This window comes from Mus pahari, chromosome 15, assembly GCF_900095145.1.
Source record: "Mus pahari chromosome 15, PAHARI_EIJ_v1.1, whole genome shotgun sequence".
Taxonomy (NCBI): domain Eukaryota; kingdom Metazoa; phylum Chordata; class Mammalia; order Rodentia; family Muridae; genus Mus; species Mus pahari.
In genome coordinates, this window is record NC_034604.1 from 33,454,850 (window position 1) to 33,470,070 (window position 15,221).

Genomic DNA, 15,221 nt, shown 5'->3' on the forward strand with positions numbered 1-15,221 from the left:
TGTGTAAAGACCGAGGGCAATTGTACACAACACATGACACGTCTGCTCTGTCATGCATGCCCTGCTGCCCTCTCTGCTCCCAATCGAAGTCACAGGTCTCTCTGTGTATGAGGGTATTTTCTGTTTCTGGGAACCACTGTGCCTTTGAAAAGCACTATTTTCAAAGGACCACCATGCTCTTTTCACACACACACACACACACACACACACACAATCATGCTAGAGGGGGCCCTGGAAGATGATCCCAGGCCCTGTGCTTGCTAAGCACGTGTTCTGCCGCTGACTCACGTGCCTAGTCCTTAAAACGGCATCTTTAGACAGGGTAAGCTGCCTGAACACATGAATAAGAAAAAAGACCGAAAACACCTCCAAGACATTAAGTGTCTGTGGACCTTAAGCACTTCATGGCTTTGGCGAGAAGCCAGCGGGCAAGTGCTTCTGACAAGACCTGGCTTGCAGGACGCAGAATCCTCCCACTGTAAATCAATTTCTTTTTCTGTCTCCCCAATTCTTGGAAGCACATCTATGGCTTGCTTCAAAGTCCAGCTTAGCTGGCAGTGACTCTAAGCTCAGCATACAAAGAGTTACCGACAGGAGAGCTAGGCCAGGGAAACTCCCTGGGTTTTGTGTCTGGAAAAATTTATGTCACTGCTGGTATTACTAGTGCTATCTCCCACTCACTGGGAGTGTGTGTGTGTGTGTGTGTGTGTGTGTGTGCTAGGGATTGAACCCAGGGCCTTACACATAGCAGGCGAGAACCCCACTGCTGAACCACATCCCCAGCCCACCTGATATCATTTTGAAGAGGCAGGAAATGGCAGAGGGAGGTGCATGCTACCTCTGGGGATTTCGGGCCCTCTTCCATTTTGTTCACACTCACTACATAAAAGCAGCAGGAGACCTACTCCCTCCTCCTTGATGTCATCTTGCTTTAGAGAAAGCAGTTTTTGTCCAAGTTCCTAGGAAAGGGCGTTTCTGCCTGCCGAGAGGCACTCTTCTCCCGTATACAAGAAGGAAATCCTCTCCTCCGGGCAAGAAAGGAAGGGCCATGCACAGTCCCCCAGGTAGGCAGGCAGAGCTGTGTTGCTGAAAGGTGAGAGGAGTGACATTTTGGAGTTACCAACCTCTTCTGGGAGAGCTGTGGACAAATCTATATTTAGATGTGTTTTCTGAAACGCTCAGAGAACCGCAGAGGTAGCTAAGCTCCTGAGCGGGTAAAGGCTTCTGCTGTTCCTGCGTTAGTGTGTGACTTCACCGGTCGGATGCAGGCAGAACACACTTTTTTTTTTAAATGAAATCCTATTTGGTTGTACTGGGATACCTGAGAATGGCACATAGCTTCAGATCACGAAAAGCTCAGATTCAGAGACCAGAAGGTTTGAAGGATGCATGGTAACTCACAGCCACTTCCGGGCTTCCCAGTCATGAGCATGTGACCTGGTCTCTCAGGTGTCTCATCTGTAGGAAGTAAAAGCTCAAGCTAAATAATTAAATAATTTCTAAAGTCTTTTGGGGCCTAGTTCTTCTCCTCTTCTACCTCCTCCTCTGTCTCCTAAGTGATAGAATTGTAGGTCTGTACTCTCACCCGTGTACAATGATTCTAATTTTCTAATATGCTTGTTTTCTCTCCCTCTCCCTCCCCCTCCCTCTCTTTCTCCCTCTCCTCCCCCTCTCTCTCTCTCAGGCACGCTCCACCCCACATGATAATTAACTTCTCTATTCCCTGTTTTCTCATTCACAGAACAAGATAGAAATAGACCCTGTTTTATGTGTTTCCTGAGAACACTAGAAAGAATAAGTGTACGTTGCCTAGCTCTGTCCCTGACACCAAGTAAGTATTCTACGCAGGTGTTACTAAAGCAGTGTCACAGGGGCAGTGACATCAAAGACACCTTTGTTAAAGCGTTGAACTGAAAGCTTTGTGAGGTGGGATGTTTGGTGGTGGGGGGGGAATTTAGTGTGGTAAAGGAGGCATAGGTCGGCTTCTGACCATGTTGCTTATGGGTTTAACACACTGGCTCACGAGGGACAGGAAAGCCAACACCAGAGATGAGTTAGTATTTCAAAAGCCAACAATACAGCTCCAACTCAGCCTCAGCACGTGTCAATCATAGCATCTGGAGATGGACTTGGGGGATTTATGATTTGTTCCAGTATAATCGACTCTAGAAATGCCTCACTTCCGGGAGGCCGTGCCATGCTCTGTGTTGTTGCCAGTGTTAGCTGGCATTCCCTTCTATAACAGATACCTGTGACAACTAACTTAGGATAAGAAAATGTTGATTTTGGCTTTGGTAGTCTCAGCCCCAGTGTGGCAAGGCAGCACTCACAGCTGCGACAGAGAAGAGAAGAGGACGAAGTAAATATTCCACAGGTTCCTTTGAGGACACATTCCAGCGACCTGACTTCCGTTGGGCCCCACTTCTTATATATTTCTTTTTGTTTTGTTTTAAGATAGACTCTCACTATGTTGCCCATGCTGGCCTTGAACTTGAACAATCTTCCTGATAGGTCTGTGGTGTCTGGCTTCTTTAAAATTAAATTTAATTATTTTTTTTTTCTCTGCCTTGAAAGTTTCTATTACTTTGTAATACATTCAATGATAAGCCTTTACCACACGGGTGTCCGGAGGCCTTTTAAGGTCCCAATAATAACACAGCTCTGTCTATTACTCACTACTAACTCCAAAAAAATGGATGGGGCCTATTTTTGTTCCTGTCCCTGGACTTTGGCTACTGAAGAGGTTGCCTTCTCAGGGATAAAGAGGAAGTCTGAGTTATTTGGCCAGAACTTCAACCCTATTTGAAAAATCAAGATATCCTTTGTGGCCCCTGAGTTATCTTAAGGAAGCCAGTAGCAACCACTTGTGTGGCCTCAGGCTGCATCACAACTGCAACCAACTCCAGCTTCTCCAGTGGGAGCCTGGAAGGTAGATCCTCTTCTGTGTCACAAAGAACACTTTTCCCCTGACACATCCCAGGAAACACAATAGTTCCAAGCCTTAGTAATTTCCCTCAGGTAATTGTGTTTCTTACGCTAACTCCCTAAACACAGCAAGCCAACTACCACCCCGGGAACTCTGGGAGGTATGAGAAGCTATCATTTCAGTTTCTCACTCAGCCCTGGGGCTTGGAGGAGCCAAGCTTCCTCCTCGCTCTTCTTTCTTTTTCAAGGTACTTGAAATTCAGCTTCTGGGAACATCATGACCCAAGACAGGCTTGACTTTGTTGTGCCTGGACATTTTGTTCTGGCTTCTTGGTTGGCCACAGTGTCTGTAAGGAACAGGAAATAATTTCATCAATAGTCTTCTAAGTTCACGGCTGAAACTCCTGTAACAAAAGACACATGAAAGGGCAGAAGAACAAATGAAAAGTGACTAACATGCACATGCCGTTTGTACAAGGGAGATTCCCCAGGGAATAAGGAATTGTCATAGAGGTGGCTGGGAGTTCAGTTTGCAATAATAGTCTCAGCCGGGCGTGGTGGTGCACGCCTTTAATCCTAGCACTTGGGAGGCAGAGGCAGGCAGATTTCTGAGTTCGAGGCCAGCCTGGTCTACAGAGTGAGTTCCAGGACAGCCAGGGCTACACAGAGAAACCCTGTCTCGAAAAACCAAAAAAAAAAAAAAAAAGCAATAATAGTCTCAGCTAAATCAGAGTTTTAAAAAGCAGACTAGGCAGGGGTGGTTGTCTGGATGAGAATGTCCCCCCCATAGGCTCATGGGTTTGAATGTTTGGACTTCAGTTAATAGAACTGTTTGGGAAGGGTTGGGAGGTGTGGCCTTGTTGGAGGAGGTGTCTCATTGGAGGTGGGCTTTGGGGTTTCAAAAGCAGATGCCAGGCCTGCAACTTGTGGATCAGGATGTAGAACTCTCAAGCATTTCTCCAGCACCATGTCTGCCTGCGTCCTGCTATGCTCCTCGTCATCATGAGAGTATATCGAACCTCTGAAATGGTAAGCAAGCCCTCAAGAAAACGCTTTCTTTTAAAAGTTGCTTTGGTCATGGTGTCTCCTCATCGCAATAGAACAGAACCTAAAACATTAGGTAAATTAGGAGAGCAACCAGGAAAGGCAAACACAGGACTGTTACAGATATAACTGGGGCCTTCACTGATAAAAAGTCTCTTGAGATTTAGAATTCTTTGTCCTGGTAAGGCGATAGAGACTCCTGTACAAATAGAGATTTCCTTTTGTCTCAAGGGAGTTGTGTCAGTCATATAGAGGACATGATTGTGTCTTTCCACAGTGTTGGGATTTATTAAAAATGTTATATGCAAAAGATGATGCAATTTCATCAAGTCACTATTTTTTTTTTTTTTAATCTCACCTGACACTTGTGACCACTGGCAAACATGGATTCTCTTATTCTGTTTCCATCTTGATTATTAGCTCTCAGTTCCCAGGTACACCAGTTCACAAGTCACACCATAATATATAGATTGCATCATGGTTGAGACAGGGTTAAAGTGGCTACAGACTCCAAAGGAGTATCACCTAAGGTAGCAGAGAGCTGATACATATAAAAGGAGAGTTACTGCAGGGGGATAGCCATCAACACCACCAATCCAGTCACATACTCTTCAGGGGAAGGGCTGTCAAAGCACAATGCATCTGCACAAATGACAGTTCCAGTAGACCATCAGAGGCTCAGCTGAAGGCCCAGAGACTAAGTTGGTAGTTTGTGATCTGTGAGTCCTATGACACATACTCCAGAAGGCACACCTGTTGTGTGGGGAGGCAATGTACCCTACTGTGTTGGCACTTTTCCTTTTAAGGGCATCACATTATTTGTTAGTCTAGTGATGAGCTCACAGGCCTGGTGCTTCTGACATGGTTTTTGTTGTGTCCACGTGTGCCTGGTGTAAATGGGTGAGCTCACAGGCAGTGATGTTTCATTGGCATCAATAAATCGTCAGCCTGTGTCTCATGGTCTGTGCGGGCCAGATGGTGATTGTTCACACACAAAACTAGGCGCAGAGTCATTCTGCCTTCCTACTTGCACAGCTTTTAAAAATGGAGTCACTTAGGATGAGGCCTAGCCTAGGAACTTCTGGCTTCTACAATGAGGAGTAATTTAGAGTAAAACACAGCCGGATCTCCAACTCTTGTTCCCCTCACAAGAGTCACGTCTACTACTTTCACAGCAGCTTGTGTCTGCTATTTCATGAAATAGTCAGTTAGAAATAACCATGAATGCCATATGCCAGAAGCACAGAACATATAAAACATCAGAATTTATTGATTAACAACAAAACTAAGAAGGTATGATGGTTTCAATGGCAGTAATTTGCCAGATAGTCCTGCTTTCAATAGCCCCAAATGCATACAGATTCTTTTATGCCGATGTTTTAAAAAATTCTCATTACATCTTTATTTATTTAATGTGATGTGGGGTGTGTGTGTGTGTGTGTGTGTACTTGGTGTATGTATACTTGCCCATATACACATGCAGGTCAGCAGGAAACTTTCAGGAATTGGTTCTCTCCATCCACTATGTGGGTCCCAGGGATCGAACACAGGCTACCAGGCTTGGCAGCAAGCGCTTTTACCTGCTGAGCCCTTTCGATGATCCCTTTCACTTAAATATCTATCTATCTATCTATCTATCTATCTATCTATCTATCTATCTATCTATCTCTATCCATCCATCCATCCATCCATCCATCCATCCATCCACCTATAGGTTATAGAAAGGTCACAGAGAATTAAGGAGGTAAAGAGTTTCAAAAGGCGTAAGAAGCCAAAGTTCAGAAACTGATAGGGATGTTAGAGTCTTGATAAAATAATGGACCCAGCTGGGTAGGAGACGGAGCTGGAGAAGCTGCTAGCTGCTGGCTATAAGGTTAGGCATTAGGATAAGAGTTGAGCTGCTGGAGCAGAAACAGGATTGGATGATAACCTCCCAGACAGATGGTCAAGATGGGTGGGCAGCAATTTGAGTAAGGCCACATCAAAGTGGGGCCAAGTCAAGTTGAAGCTCCTGGGGTAGTTGAGAAGTGTCTCTGCCTGTCTGTACCTTGCTGCACACCCTGGGTGGTCTTTGCTTGTCTGTCCCTTGCTGCATACACAGGGTGGTCAGATGACAGATGGGTAGGTGCCATCGCCAACATGGTGCTATCAGTTGACTCCTTTTTTTGGATCCAGATGAAAGAGTCACCCACTTCCCTTGGTCTGGTGTGTTCAATGAGTTCTTGGGGTTTTTCTGTTTGTTTGCTTGTTTGTTTGTTTTGTAACTTTATTTGACATTCATCAGGTTAGTTATCATCCACATAAAAAAAATCTGTAGATTTTTTTTCTAAATGTGACAACAGGTGTGTAAGTTACCAATGTGTAGAGCTTGTTTGGTGATTCCTCATCCTCATTACATTTTCTGGGCATGATACAGAACATTCCTTATTCCCTTGGCCCAGACAGCTTTATTAAACCTAGTGTCAATGTGCACATCTGGAGTGCCCATCTCCTTTATGGCAAATTTCCGGATTTCTTTGAGTGCCTGAGGGACATGCTTCTTGAAGCCCACTCCATGGATGCACTTGTGAATATTGATGGTGTATTCTCGGGTCACCACCTCGTTGATAGCAGAATGACCCTTCTTCTCCCCACCCTTTGCAGGAGCCATTCTGCCGGGCTCAAGTTGGGAAAGACAGGCGCAGGGGATTGTGGGAAGCAAAGTTGTGTTGAGTTCTTGGGCTTTTAATATGTACATTTGTCCCTAAAATCTCACCTCACACAGATAAGTTTATAGGGAACATTCTACTCCCAGGAATAAGTCATATATCAGTCTGTGCCATGTGGGTGGTGCCAGACAGATGGTACTGTTCACATGTCCACTCAGGTGCAGTCATCCCACATCTTCTAAATAGCGTCAACTGCTGCTTGTAAGATGGAATCTCTCAGGGTAAGGCACAGTCTAGAAAAAGAAATCAGTGTTTTATACAGCATAGAACATCTTTGGGCATGGCACAGACTGATCCCTGCATAATCCTCACTTAAAGACTTTTATTTTTGGCTGGGGACATGGTTCATTTGGTAAGATACCTGCAGCACATGCCAGAGGACCAGAATTCAGATCCCCAGAACCTAGGTAGAAGCTGAGTGTAGGTGTGGGCATCTGTAACTCTAATACTGGCAAGGGGAGATAGGTGGAGACAGGGGGATTCTGTGGCTTCCTGGCCAGCCAATCTAGCATAAAGAACAAGCTTTAGGTTCAGTGAAAGAGTCGGTCTCAAAAAACACGGTGAAGAGCAGTGGAAGAGGATACTGGAAGGCAAACTCTGGCTTCCACGTGGGCTCCTGGGCAAGTTCAAGTCTGTGTGTGTAAGAGGGATCACGCAGAGCCACGTGTGCTGGTGTATACCTGTAATCTTAGCACCCAGGAATGGAGGCAGGAGGATTTATGTGAATTCAAAACCAGCCTGGGTTACACAGTGAGTTTCAGGTCAGCTAAATTGAGACTGGAGCTGGACAATGCACATTTGCACGATCAAGTGTGGCAGTCCATATGGTCCAGTTATAGCATTATTCCTGGGATGCAGGAACACTCAAATTCAAAGTATATAATTGGTGGGATGGAGAGATGGTTCAGTGGTTAAGAGCACTTGATTTCTAGAACCTACACGCTGGCTCACAGGTGCCGTCTCTATCTCCATTCCCAGGGGATTCAGTGCACTCTTCTTACCTCATGTGGACACGAGGCACACTTGCAGTGCACAGACACACATGTGAACAAAACACTCTTAAGCATAAAATAGATGAATATAAAGTATATACTTTAAGGTAAAGGAGTTAGCTTAGCATATCTATAATGTTTCTCTCTCGCTCTCTTTTTTTTGTTTTGTTTTGTTTTTTGTTTTTCGAGACAGCGTTTCTCTGTGTAGCCCTGACTGTCCTGGAACTCATTCTGTAGACCAGGCTGGCCTTGAACTGAGAAATCCGCCTGCCTCTGCCTCCCAAGTGTGCCACCACGTCTGGTTCATGTTTCTCTTTTTTTGTATTTGTAACAGAATACTAGCGACCATCTGTGGAAGAAACTTTATCCTTGGTCTCGGTGTCACCTCTTGTTTCATTCATCTCAGGGTCACTATCAATAATGTAATCAGCTAGGCCTCTAATTAGGTTCCAAATCCAACGTGTATTTGTAACATTTATAACCTTTCATTTGGTTTTTTGAGATAGGCTCTGAATATTACTTTGCACTGGCTTTGGAGTGTGACCTCCTGCTTCACCTCTTCTTCAAGTTCTGGTTGCAGGCATGTGCCGCTGTGCCTGGCTCAATCCAACTACACTGGGAATGATGTTTGGGCAACCTTTAAACCTTAGCAACAGCTATGCCAGTTTGTTTGGTAACATCCGCGGCTGTGTTTGTGATCCAACGATAAGGCAGAGTGTACACAGAGTATCTGTGGCAGCCAGCTTAAGGTCCTCAGAGCCTGGAATCATTACTCTCTGTCCCTTTACATAAAGGGTCGGTCGCTAAACTCTATGCTATATGCTGAGTTAAGCTTTTGTGCAGGTACGCTCATGACTTGGCGTGTTCTCCCCTTTCCTACCGCAGAGAAGCCTGCTCCTCATTTACCACTCTTCCTTTCCAGTCCTTACCTAACTATCCCTCCTGGTCACACAACTCTCGTCACTCACTATTCCTCAGCTCAACAGGGCTACAATTTAGTAGTCTCTCTCTCTCTCTCTCTCTCTCTCTCTGTGTGTGTGCGCGTGTGTGCGCACGTGTGTGTGTGTGTGTGTGTGTGTGTGTGTGTGTGTGTCTGTCTGTCTGTGTGTCTGTCTGTCTGTTTGTCTAGGGATTAAACTCATGCTACAAAGGTACTCCATTACTGAGCTATAGCCTTAGATCCAATTTGAAATTTTTACATTAAACATAATCTTCAATGTGTGCATATTATCTACTCTATTTCACTGTGAAGACCCAAAGGTTGGTACTTCAACGCCCTGCATTTCTTTGCATGCACTGAGCAGCGCTCACATTTTTCAGTCAGGCAGACTTGAATCTTCACTTTGGCCCTATCCCTCCCTAGCTGAACAAGTGCTATGCATTTCTTGAATCTGGTTACCTGCTGAGTGCATTTGTTATGAGGATTAGAGAAATGGTGGATGATAGTGTCCAAGACCCAGGGAATGCTTTACAACAGCAGCAGTACCAGTGGCTAACTTCTTTATTTGGAATGTGAAGAAATCACCTTTGCCCTTAAGAAAGCTCATGGCAGGGCAGTGTGACTAAAAGACAACACTCAGCCAGGAAAAGTGAGACAGCATGGCTCAGCCCGAGCTCTGTGAGAGTAGCCACAGCAGCTCAAATGAGATGCTAGACAACTGAGGCTTTGAACGAACTGAACAGACACTTGACTACTTAGAAGCTGAGCTCTGCCTAGGTCAAGCCTCCTACGCATATGGAAGGCCACATCTCTTCCAGAGATTTTATCTAAGTTAGAGAAGGAAAGCGATGCAGACATGAGCTACGCTCCCACTTCTCCATGTTTCCTTTCTCTCCTAGGATGGCTGATTCTGCACCAGCAAGTCACATGAAGAGTGTTGTGCACGGAAAATATTACTGTGGCTCTCAGGGGAAATAAGTTTCTAAGTGTGGCAATCTGAAATGAATAACTTTCCTAGGGGAAGTTCTTTTGACAACATCTGGAGATGCAGCCGGGTGCAGTTTTCTCACCCTTAGATTACCCTCCCGGTTTGCTTAGTGTGCACCAGGGTGAGTCCGCAGGACAAGCAATGCAGCCTCCTGCCCACTGACTGCAGGCCTCTGCAGCTGCAACTCACTGTGCTCTGGGGGCTCCAACCTGGAGGCGCCCATCCTTTTCCCTGTGTTGGTTTGATGTCATTGGAAGGTCAGAGGGAGAGAAAAAAAAAAACATTTTCCAAATTTCTAGTTTAGACACTCACTGAATCAAGATGAATAATCTTGATTTGTGTATTAAAAGCTTAGGGAACTCAGAAGGAAAAAAATAGAGACCAAAATATTGTTGCTCAAAAAACTATGGTTGAGGGGGCTGGAGAGATGGCTAAGAGAACTGACTGCTCTTCCAGAGGTCGTGAGTTCAATTCCCAGCAACCACATGGTGGCTTACAACCATCTGCAATTGGATCTGATGCCCTTTTATGGTGTGTCAGTGACAGGATGCTCATATAACATTAAATAAACGAATCTTTTTTTTTTTTTTTTGGTTTTTCGAGACAGGGTTTCTCTGTGTAGCCCTGGCTGTTCTGGAACTCACTCTGTAGACCAGGCTTGCCCCGAACTCAGAAATCCACCTGCCTCTGCCTCCCGAGTGCTGGGATTAAAGGTGTGCGCCACCACGTCTGGCATAAACAAATCTTTAAAAACAAAACCAACCAACCAAACAAAAACTATGGTTTAGAGTTTCAAAAAAAAAAAAAAAAAACAAAGAAAAGAAAAAGAAAAAGAGTTCAGAAGGAAGATTAGAAATGAAGGATTTTCTTTGGCTTTTTAGAGCATGTCCTGTGAGAAAGGCTATTATTTATATAATTTTTATATATTGGACTCATATTCAGGCAGCATATAGATATTAAGGGAAGCATAAGAGATGGAAGACAGCAATTCCTCTTTCAGAAACAGCCGGCAAGATGGTGGCAGTTGTTGTAACAGCCATATGTGACAGGACAGACAAAAGCCTTTTTATTTTTTTTTCTTACTTATAAATTTAGACAGAGTAGCCTGATTTCTATTTTCCACTGATGATATATGCTTTTACATTTCAAATCAGACTCCTCCCCCTTTCCTTATATAAGACCACATGGAAGGACATTATGTTTGTCTGGTCTGCTGTAGCAAATACCATTTAAAGTTTGTCTTTCTGGGTTTGACATGTTACTCCGAGTCAGAGTTCTTGCCTGGCATGCACAAGGCACTGGCTTCAGTTCCCAGCACTGAAGAGGAAAAGGAAAAAAGGAGGAAGAAAAGGAGCGAGCAGTTTAGCAGACATCCTAGCTTAGCGTAAGTTTATCTCTTCTCTCTCACATCTCTAAACTTATCCCCACTCTCCGCACCTAAACAGTCAATGCGGATACTTAGAAATGGAGTTAAGCTAGATAGGGACGTGGATGTGGGAACACAGACTGACAACTATTCACATCTAGATGTTATCCCAATTTAATTAGAATGTGCATTTTGTGCGTATGGGGGTTTCTCTGCATGACTGTGCGCCATGTGCCTGCAGTGCTCTGTGAGGCTAAAAGAGGACTCAGATCTCCCCAGACTAGAGTTACAAAACAGATGGTTGTGAACCACCATGTGGGTGCTAGGGATTGACCCTGGGTCCCCTGGATAAGCAGCTTGTGCTCTTAATGGCCTGCTGAGCCATCTCTCCAGCTCTATAGAATTTTTCCCCTGGGACACTGGGGTAACTCAAAGTTCTGACTCCTGAATGCTGTAAGGGCCACTATTGTCTGGCATTTTAAAAAAATTGATTATAATGTATTTCTATATATGAATATCTTAGGGTAGTTCAAAGCAGCTGTGTTTTTATAAATATAACTAATACATAAAGATATATCTAAAGTTAAAAAATTAGAGACTAAGATAGCCCTGCTGTTATAATCAACTGCAGAATACTACCTTGGAAAAACGATGAAAAAGAAACAGAAATTGTAACATGCTTTAAGGAGTGAAGGATTCTTTCCAGTCCCTCATCCATGATGGACGTGTGCATAGTACCCATTCTAGACAGCTAGATAGGATAAAAAGAAACAGCCCCGGCCTGTAATAGAGCTATATTCTATGGAAGACAAACATTCTTGCCTCAACAAAGCTTACAATATAAACTGTGTGATAATGGTTAAGAAAGTTGGCTTAGTGGACTTGCATTCCAACTTTCCCCTTTATCGGCTCAGGGTCAGTACGTAAAACGGTGAATCCTCTTGCACAGTTTCCCCATCTGTGAACCGCTGCTTACAGGAACTTCTACACCCAAGTGAGGAGAGCTCCGTGTTAGGCGAGGCTAGCTCTCTCTTGCAGCACATGCTCCTGCTTTCTAGATAAATCCTTCAAGTTTTGACTTTGGTATCATTTCCTCGGAGCGTTTTGATTCGGGTAACATAGTTTCTTTCTTTTTTCTTTTCTCTTTCTTTCTTTCTTTCTTTCTTTCTTTCTTTCTTTCTTTCTTTCTTTCTTTCTTTCTTTCTTTCTTTCTTTCTTTTTTTCTTTTGGTTTTTCGAGACAGCCCTGGCTGCCCTGGAACTCACTCTGTAGACCAGGCTGGCCTCGAACTCAGAAATCTGCCTGCCTCTGCCTCTCGAGTGCTGGGATTAAAGGCATGTGCCACCACGCTCGGCGGTAATAGTTTTTTTTTTTTTTTTTTTTTTAGTTTCTTTATCAACAGAAAAACTACTTATTGGCCGCATACATTAGGCTCTAATAAAAATAACCAACCCTTAAGATTTAGGGTCAGCAATTACTTTCTGTAAAGGGTAAGACACATTCTTTAGAGTTTGCAGGCCACACCAGAAGGAAAAGGTCGTGTTACAATAAAACTTTATTTGAGGATATTTAAATGTCAACGCACATCTTCAGGGTCTTGACTGGCAGGATGAGGCCCCTACCCTGTGGCTGCCTGACCCTTTACTTCTTTTTTTTTGTTTGTTTGTTTGTTTTTCGAGACAGGGTTTCTCTGTGTAGCCCTGGCTGTCCTGGAACTCACTTTGTAGACCAGGCTGACCTCGAACTCAGAAATCCGCCTGCCTCTGCCTCCCGAGTGCTGGGATTAAAGGCGTGCGCCACCACGCCCGGCTGACCCTTTACTTCTGAGGATGGCAGTTATGAAGGGAATAGAAAGGAACCTCAACCCTGCAGGAAGGCGACTTCAGCGACTGCGGCGGGGGCGAGGGGCGCGGCTGGGCCCCGAGGGGCGGGGCAGAGTGCGGAGGAGGCGGGGCGGCGCTGCGTCGTCGTCGTCGTTGTCCCCGCCTCCTCCCCAGGGGCCGCGGCGGAGCCTCGGCGGCGGCGCTCAGTGCCTGAGGAGAGCGTCTCAGCGTCCGCAGCGTCTAACCACACACGCCCCGGCGCGTACCTCTCGGCCTCCCGGCGACCCCCAGCCGCGGCGCTCGCGCCCGATCAGCTCTCTCGCTCGCCCTCCTTCCCTGAGGCCGGCTGCGCCATGGCCTTGGCGTTGGCGGCGCTGGCGGCCGTGGAACCGGCCTGCGGCAGCGGGTACCAGCAGGTGAGCCGCCCCGGGCCCGCCCCGCCCTCCGCCGGCCACTCGACTCCGGGGCTTTGCAGGCCGCGCCGGGCCTCGGTCGGACCCCGGGGCCTGGGCCTGTCGCGGCTCGGATCAGCCGGGAGGGACCTTGTTAACCCCGGTTCCCAAGTCGGGCGGGGCCCAGAGGCTGAACTCGTGGCGCTCTAGAGGCTGCGACTAAGGCATCAGTTTTTCCTTCTCTCGGCTTTGGTTTGATGTCACTGGAAAGTCAGGGGGCGAGAAAAAAAATTTTTTTAAGCCAAAAAGGTAAAGGAAATGGGTTCTGAAGAAAAGATCCTAATCACCGGTACCTCCGCTGGCGGCCGTCCGCAGCGAGGGGCGATTAGTCAGGGTTTCGGAGCCTCGTTTCTGTCCAAACCCATCCTCCTCTCTCCTTTTAAAGATTCGAGTCAAAAAATGAAGCGAGAGAGGAGCCCGCAGCTTTCAATCGATTTGGAAGAGGCGATGTTTGGCTGGAGAGGCCCCAAAATGTAGGGCTACGTGAGGCTGCAGGGCGTGTGCCCGGATGTATTTTGCACGCTTAGAAATGACGTTTAAGAGATTTAATAGCATATCTAGGGAGGAAATATATCCAGATGATTGGGTTATTATCTGCTGTGTGATTCTGTAAATTGAGGCCCTAGGGAAAAGAGATTTTTCTCCCGGCGTGTGACTGGGTTTCCTCGGGAATTTAGAGACTCTTTTTGGGGAAAAAAATAGGTATTAATCTAAAATATAACGTAATCGAGGGAGTTAAGCCAGGGAGTTGTTGATAGAACCGCAGGCAACTGCTTCTGTTTTGTCAATTTCAAATGTTTTCAGTATTACTTGCTTACAAAAATGCCAATCCTGCCTTTTCGACATAAAATGGCGTGAATCAAGTGATCTACGTTTACTACGTTGTAGAAATAAAACCAGAATGATTAAAGCGTGTTGCAGATTAACCCTGTCGCGGTCAGTTGCTGGTTTGTTTTGCTGTCTTCAGCGTTGTGTTGTAATCCGCCCTTCTTCCCGCCCCCGCCTCCTCCTCTGCTTGGACTCCTGAAATGACTAGTTAAGAATTTAGCCTCTTGGTTTCATAAACGCCCCAAATTCTGGTCTTGCAGACTAATCTTTACGTCTTCACAGCCTTTATTCTATGACCTTGCATGAGACTCTGGGTGCTTCCTTGCTTAAATGAATTCGAGTCATAGATGTCATTAGACTTTCATCGCCGTGTTTACAAATCCTCCGAACCTTATAGCATCAGTCTTTTCATTCCCGACTTGGATGGGCAGAAGAGCTGTGTGGGTTTTCTTTGTACTGCCATCTTACAAACCAGCTATGGGGTAATGCTGGTTGACTGCTATAATACAGAAAATTTGTTAGAGTATTAAAATGATGTTTTTGTTGGCTTAGTGTTTAATAGCTTTTGATTATGCGGAATTTAGGTTATGCTAGAGATGGGCCATCTTTAATATCGTTATTATAAAGAAATTAGTTTGCTGGGCATGGTGGCTCATGCCTATAAACCCAGCAGTTGGGAGGCTGAAGCAGGAAAATTGAAAGTTCAAGGCCAGTCTGGATTGCCAAACTAGTTGCCACCCAGCCTGAGATACCTGGAAGACCCTGCCTCGACAATAACAAAATAAAATTGAAAAAATAATCTTCAATAAAACATGAAAAAAATCTTAGAAGAAATTATAAAATATTAAGCCAAAAAAGTCTAGCCAAACACAAATCTATTCCCAAAAGTTAATATGTGGGCACATAATCTTGTAGATTAGAGCTATGTATATATAGTGTGATCAGTATGCATGTGCACAGAGAAGGAGTGCTGGTGTTGACTGTGTACCAGTCACAGCGGATATGGTTTACATCCATCTTCACTGAACCCTTACAGCACTTAGGATTCAAGGTTTGTTCTCTTTTTTTTTTTTTTTTTTTTTTTTTTTCGAGACAGGGTTTCTCTGTATAGCCCTGGCTGTCCTGGAACTCACTCTGTAGACCAGGCTGGCCTCG

The 15,221-nt window shown here is 45.2% G+C and overlaps 1 protein-coding gene and 1 pseudogene across 1 annotated transcript in view; one reads left to right on the forward strand and one right to left on the reverse strand.

Moving 5' to 3' along the window:
- Window positions 1-219: 219 nt before the first annotated feature.
- On the reverse strand, window positions 220-6,619 carry LOC110332932 (annotated as a pseudogene).
- A 6,319-nt stretch (window positions 6,620-12,938) lies between these two features.
- Ndfip1 (Nedd4 family interacting protein 1) overlaps window positions 12,939-15,221 on the forward strand; it is a 49,476-nt gene continuing 47,193 nt past the window's right edge. The window contains exon 1 of the mRNA XM_029546933.1: window positions 12,939-13,202. Within this exon, the coding sequence (XP_029402793.1) occupies window positions 13,140-13,202 (63 nt within the window). The 5' untranslated portion in view covers window positions 12,939-13,139. The remainder of the gene's footprint in view (window positions 13,203-15,221) is intronic.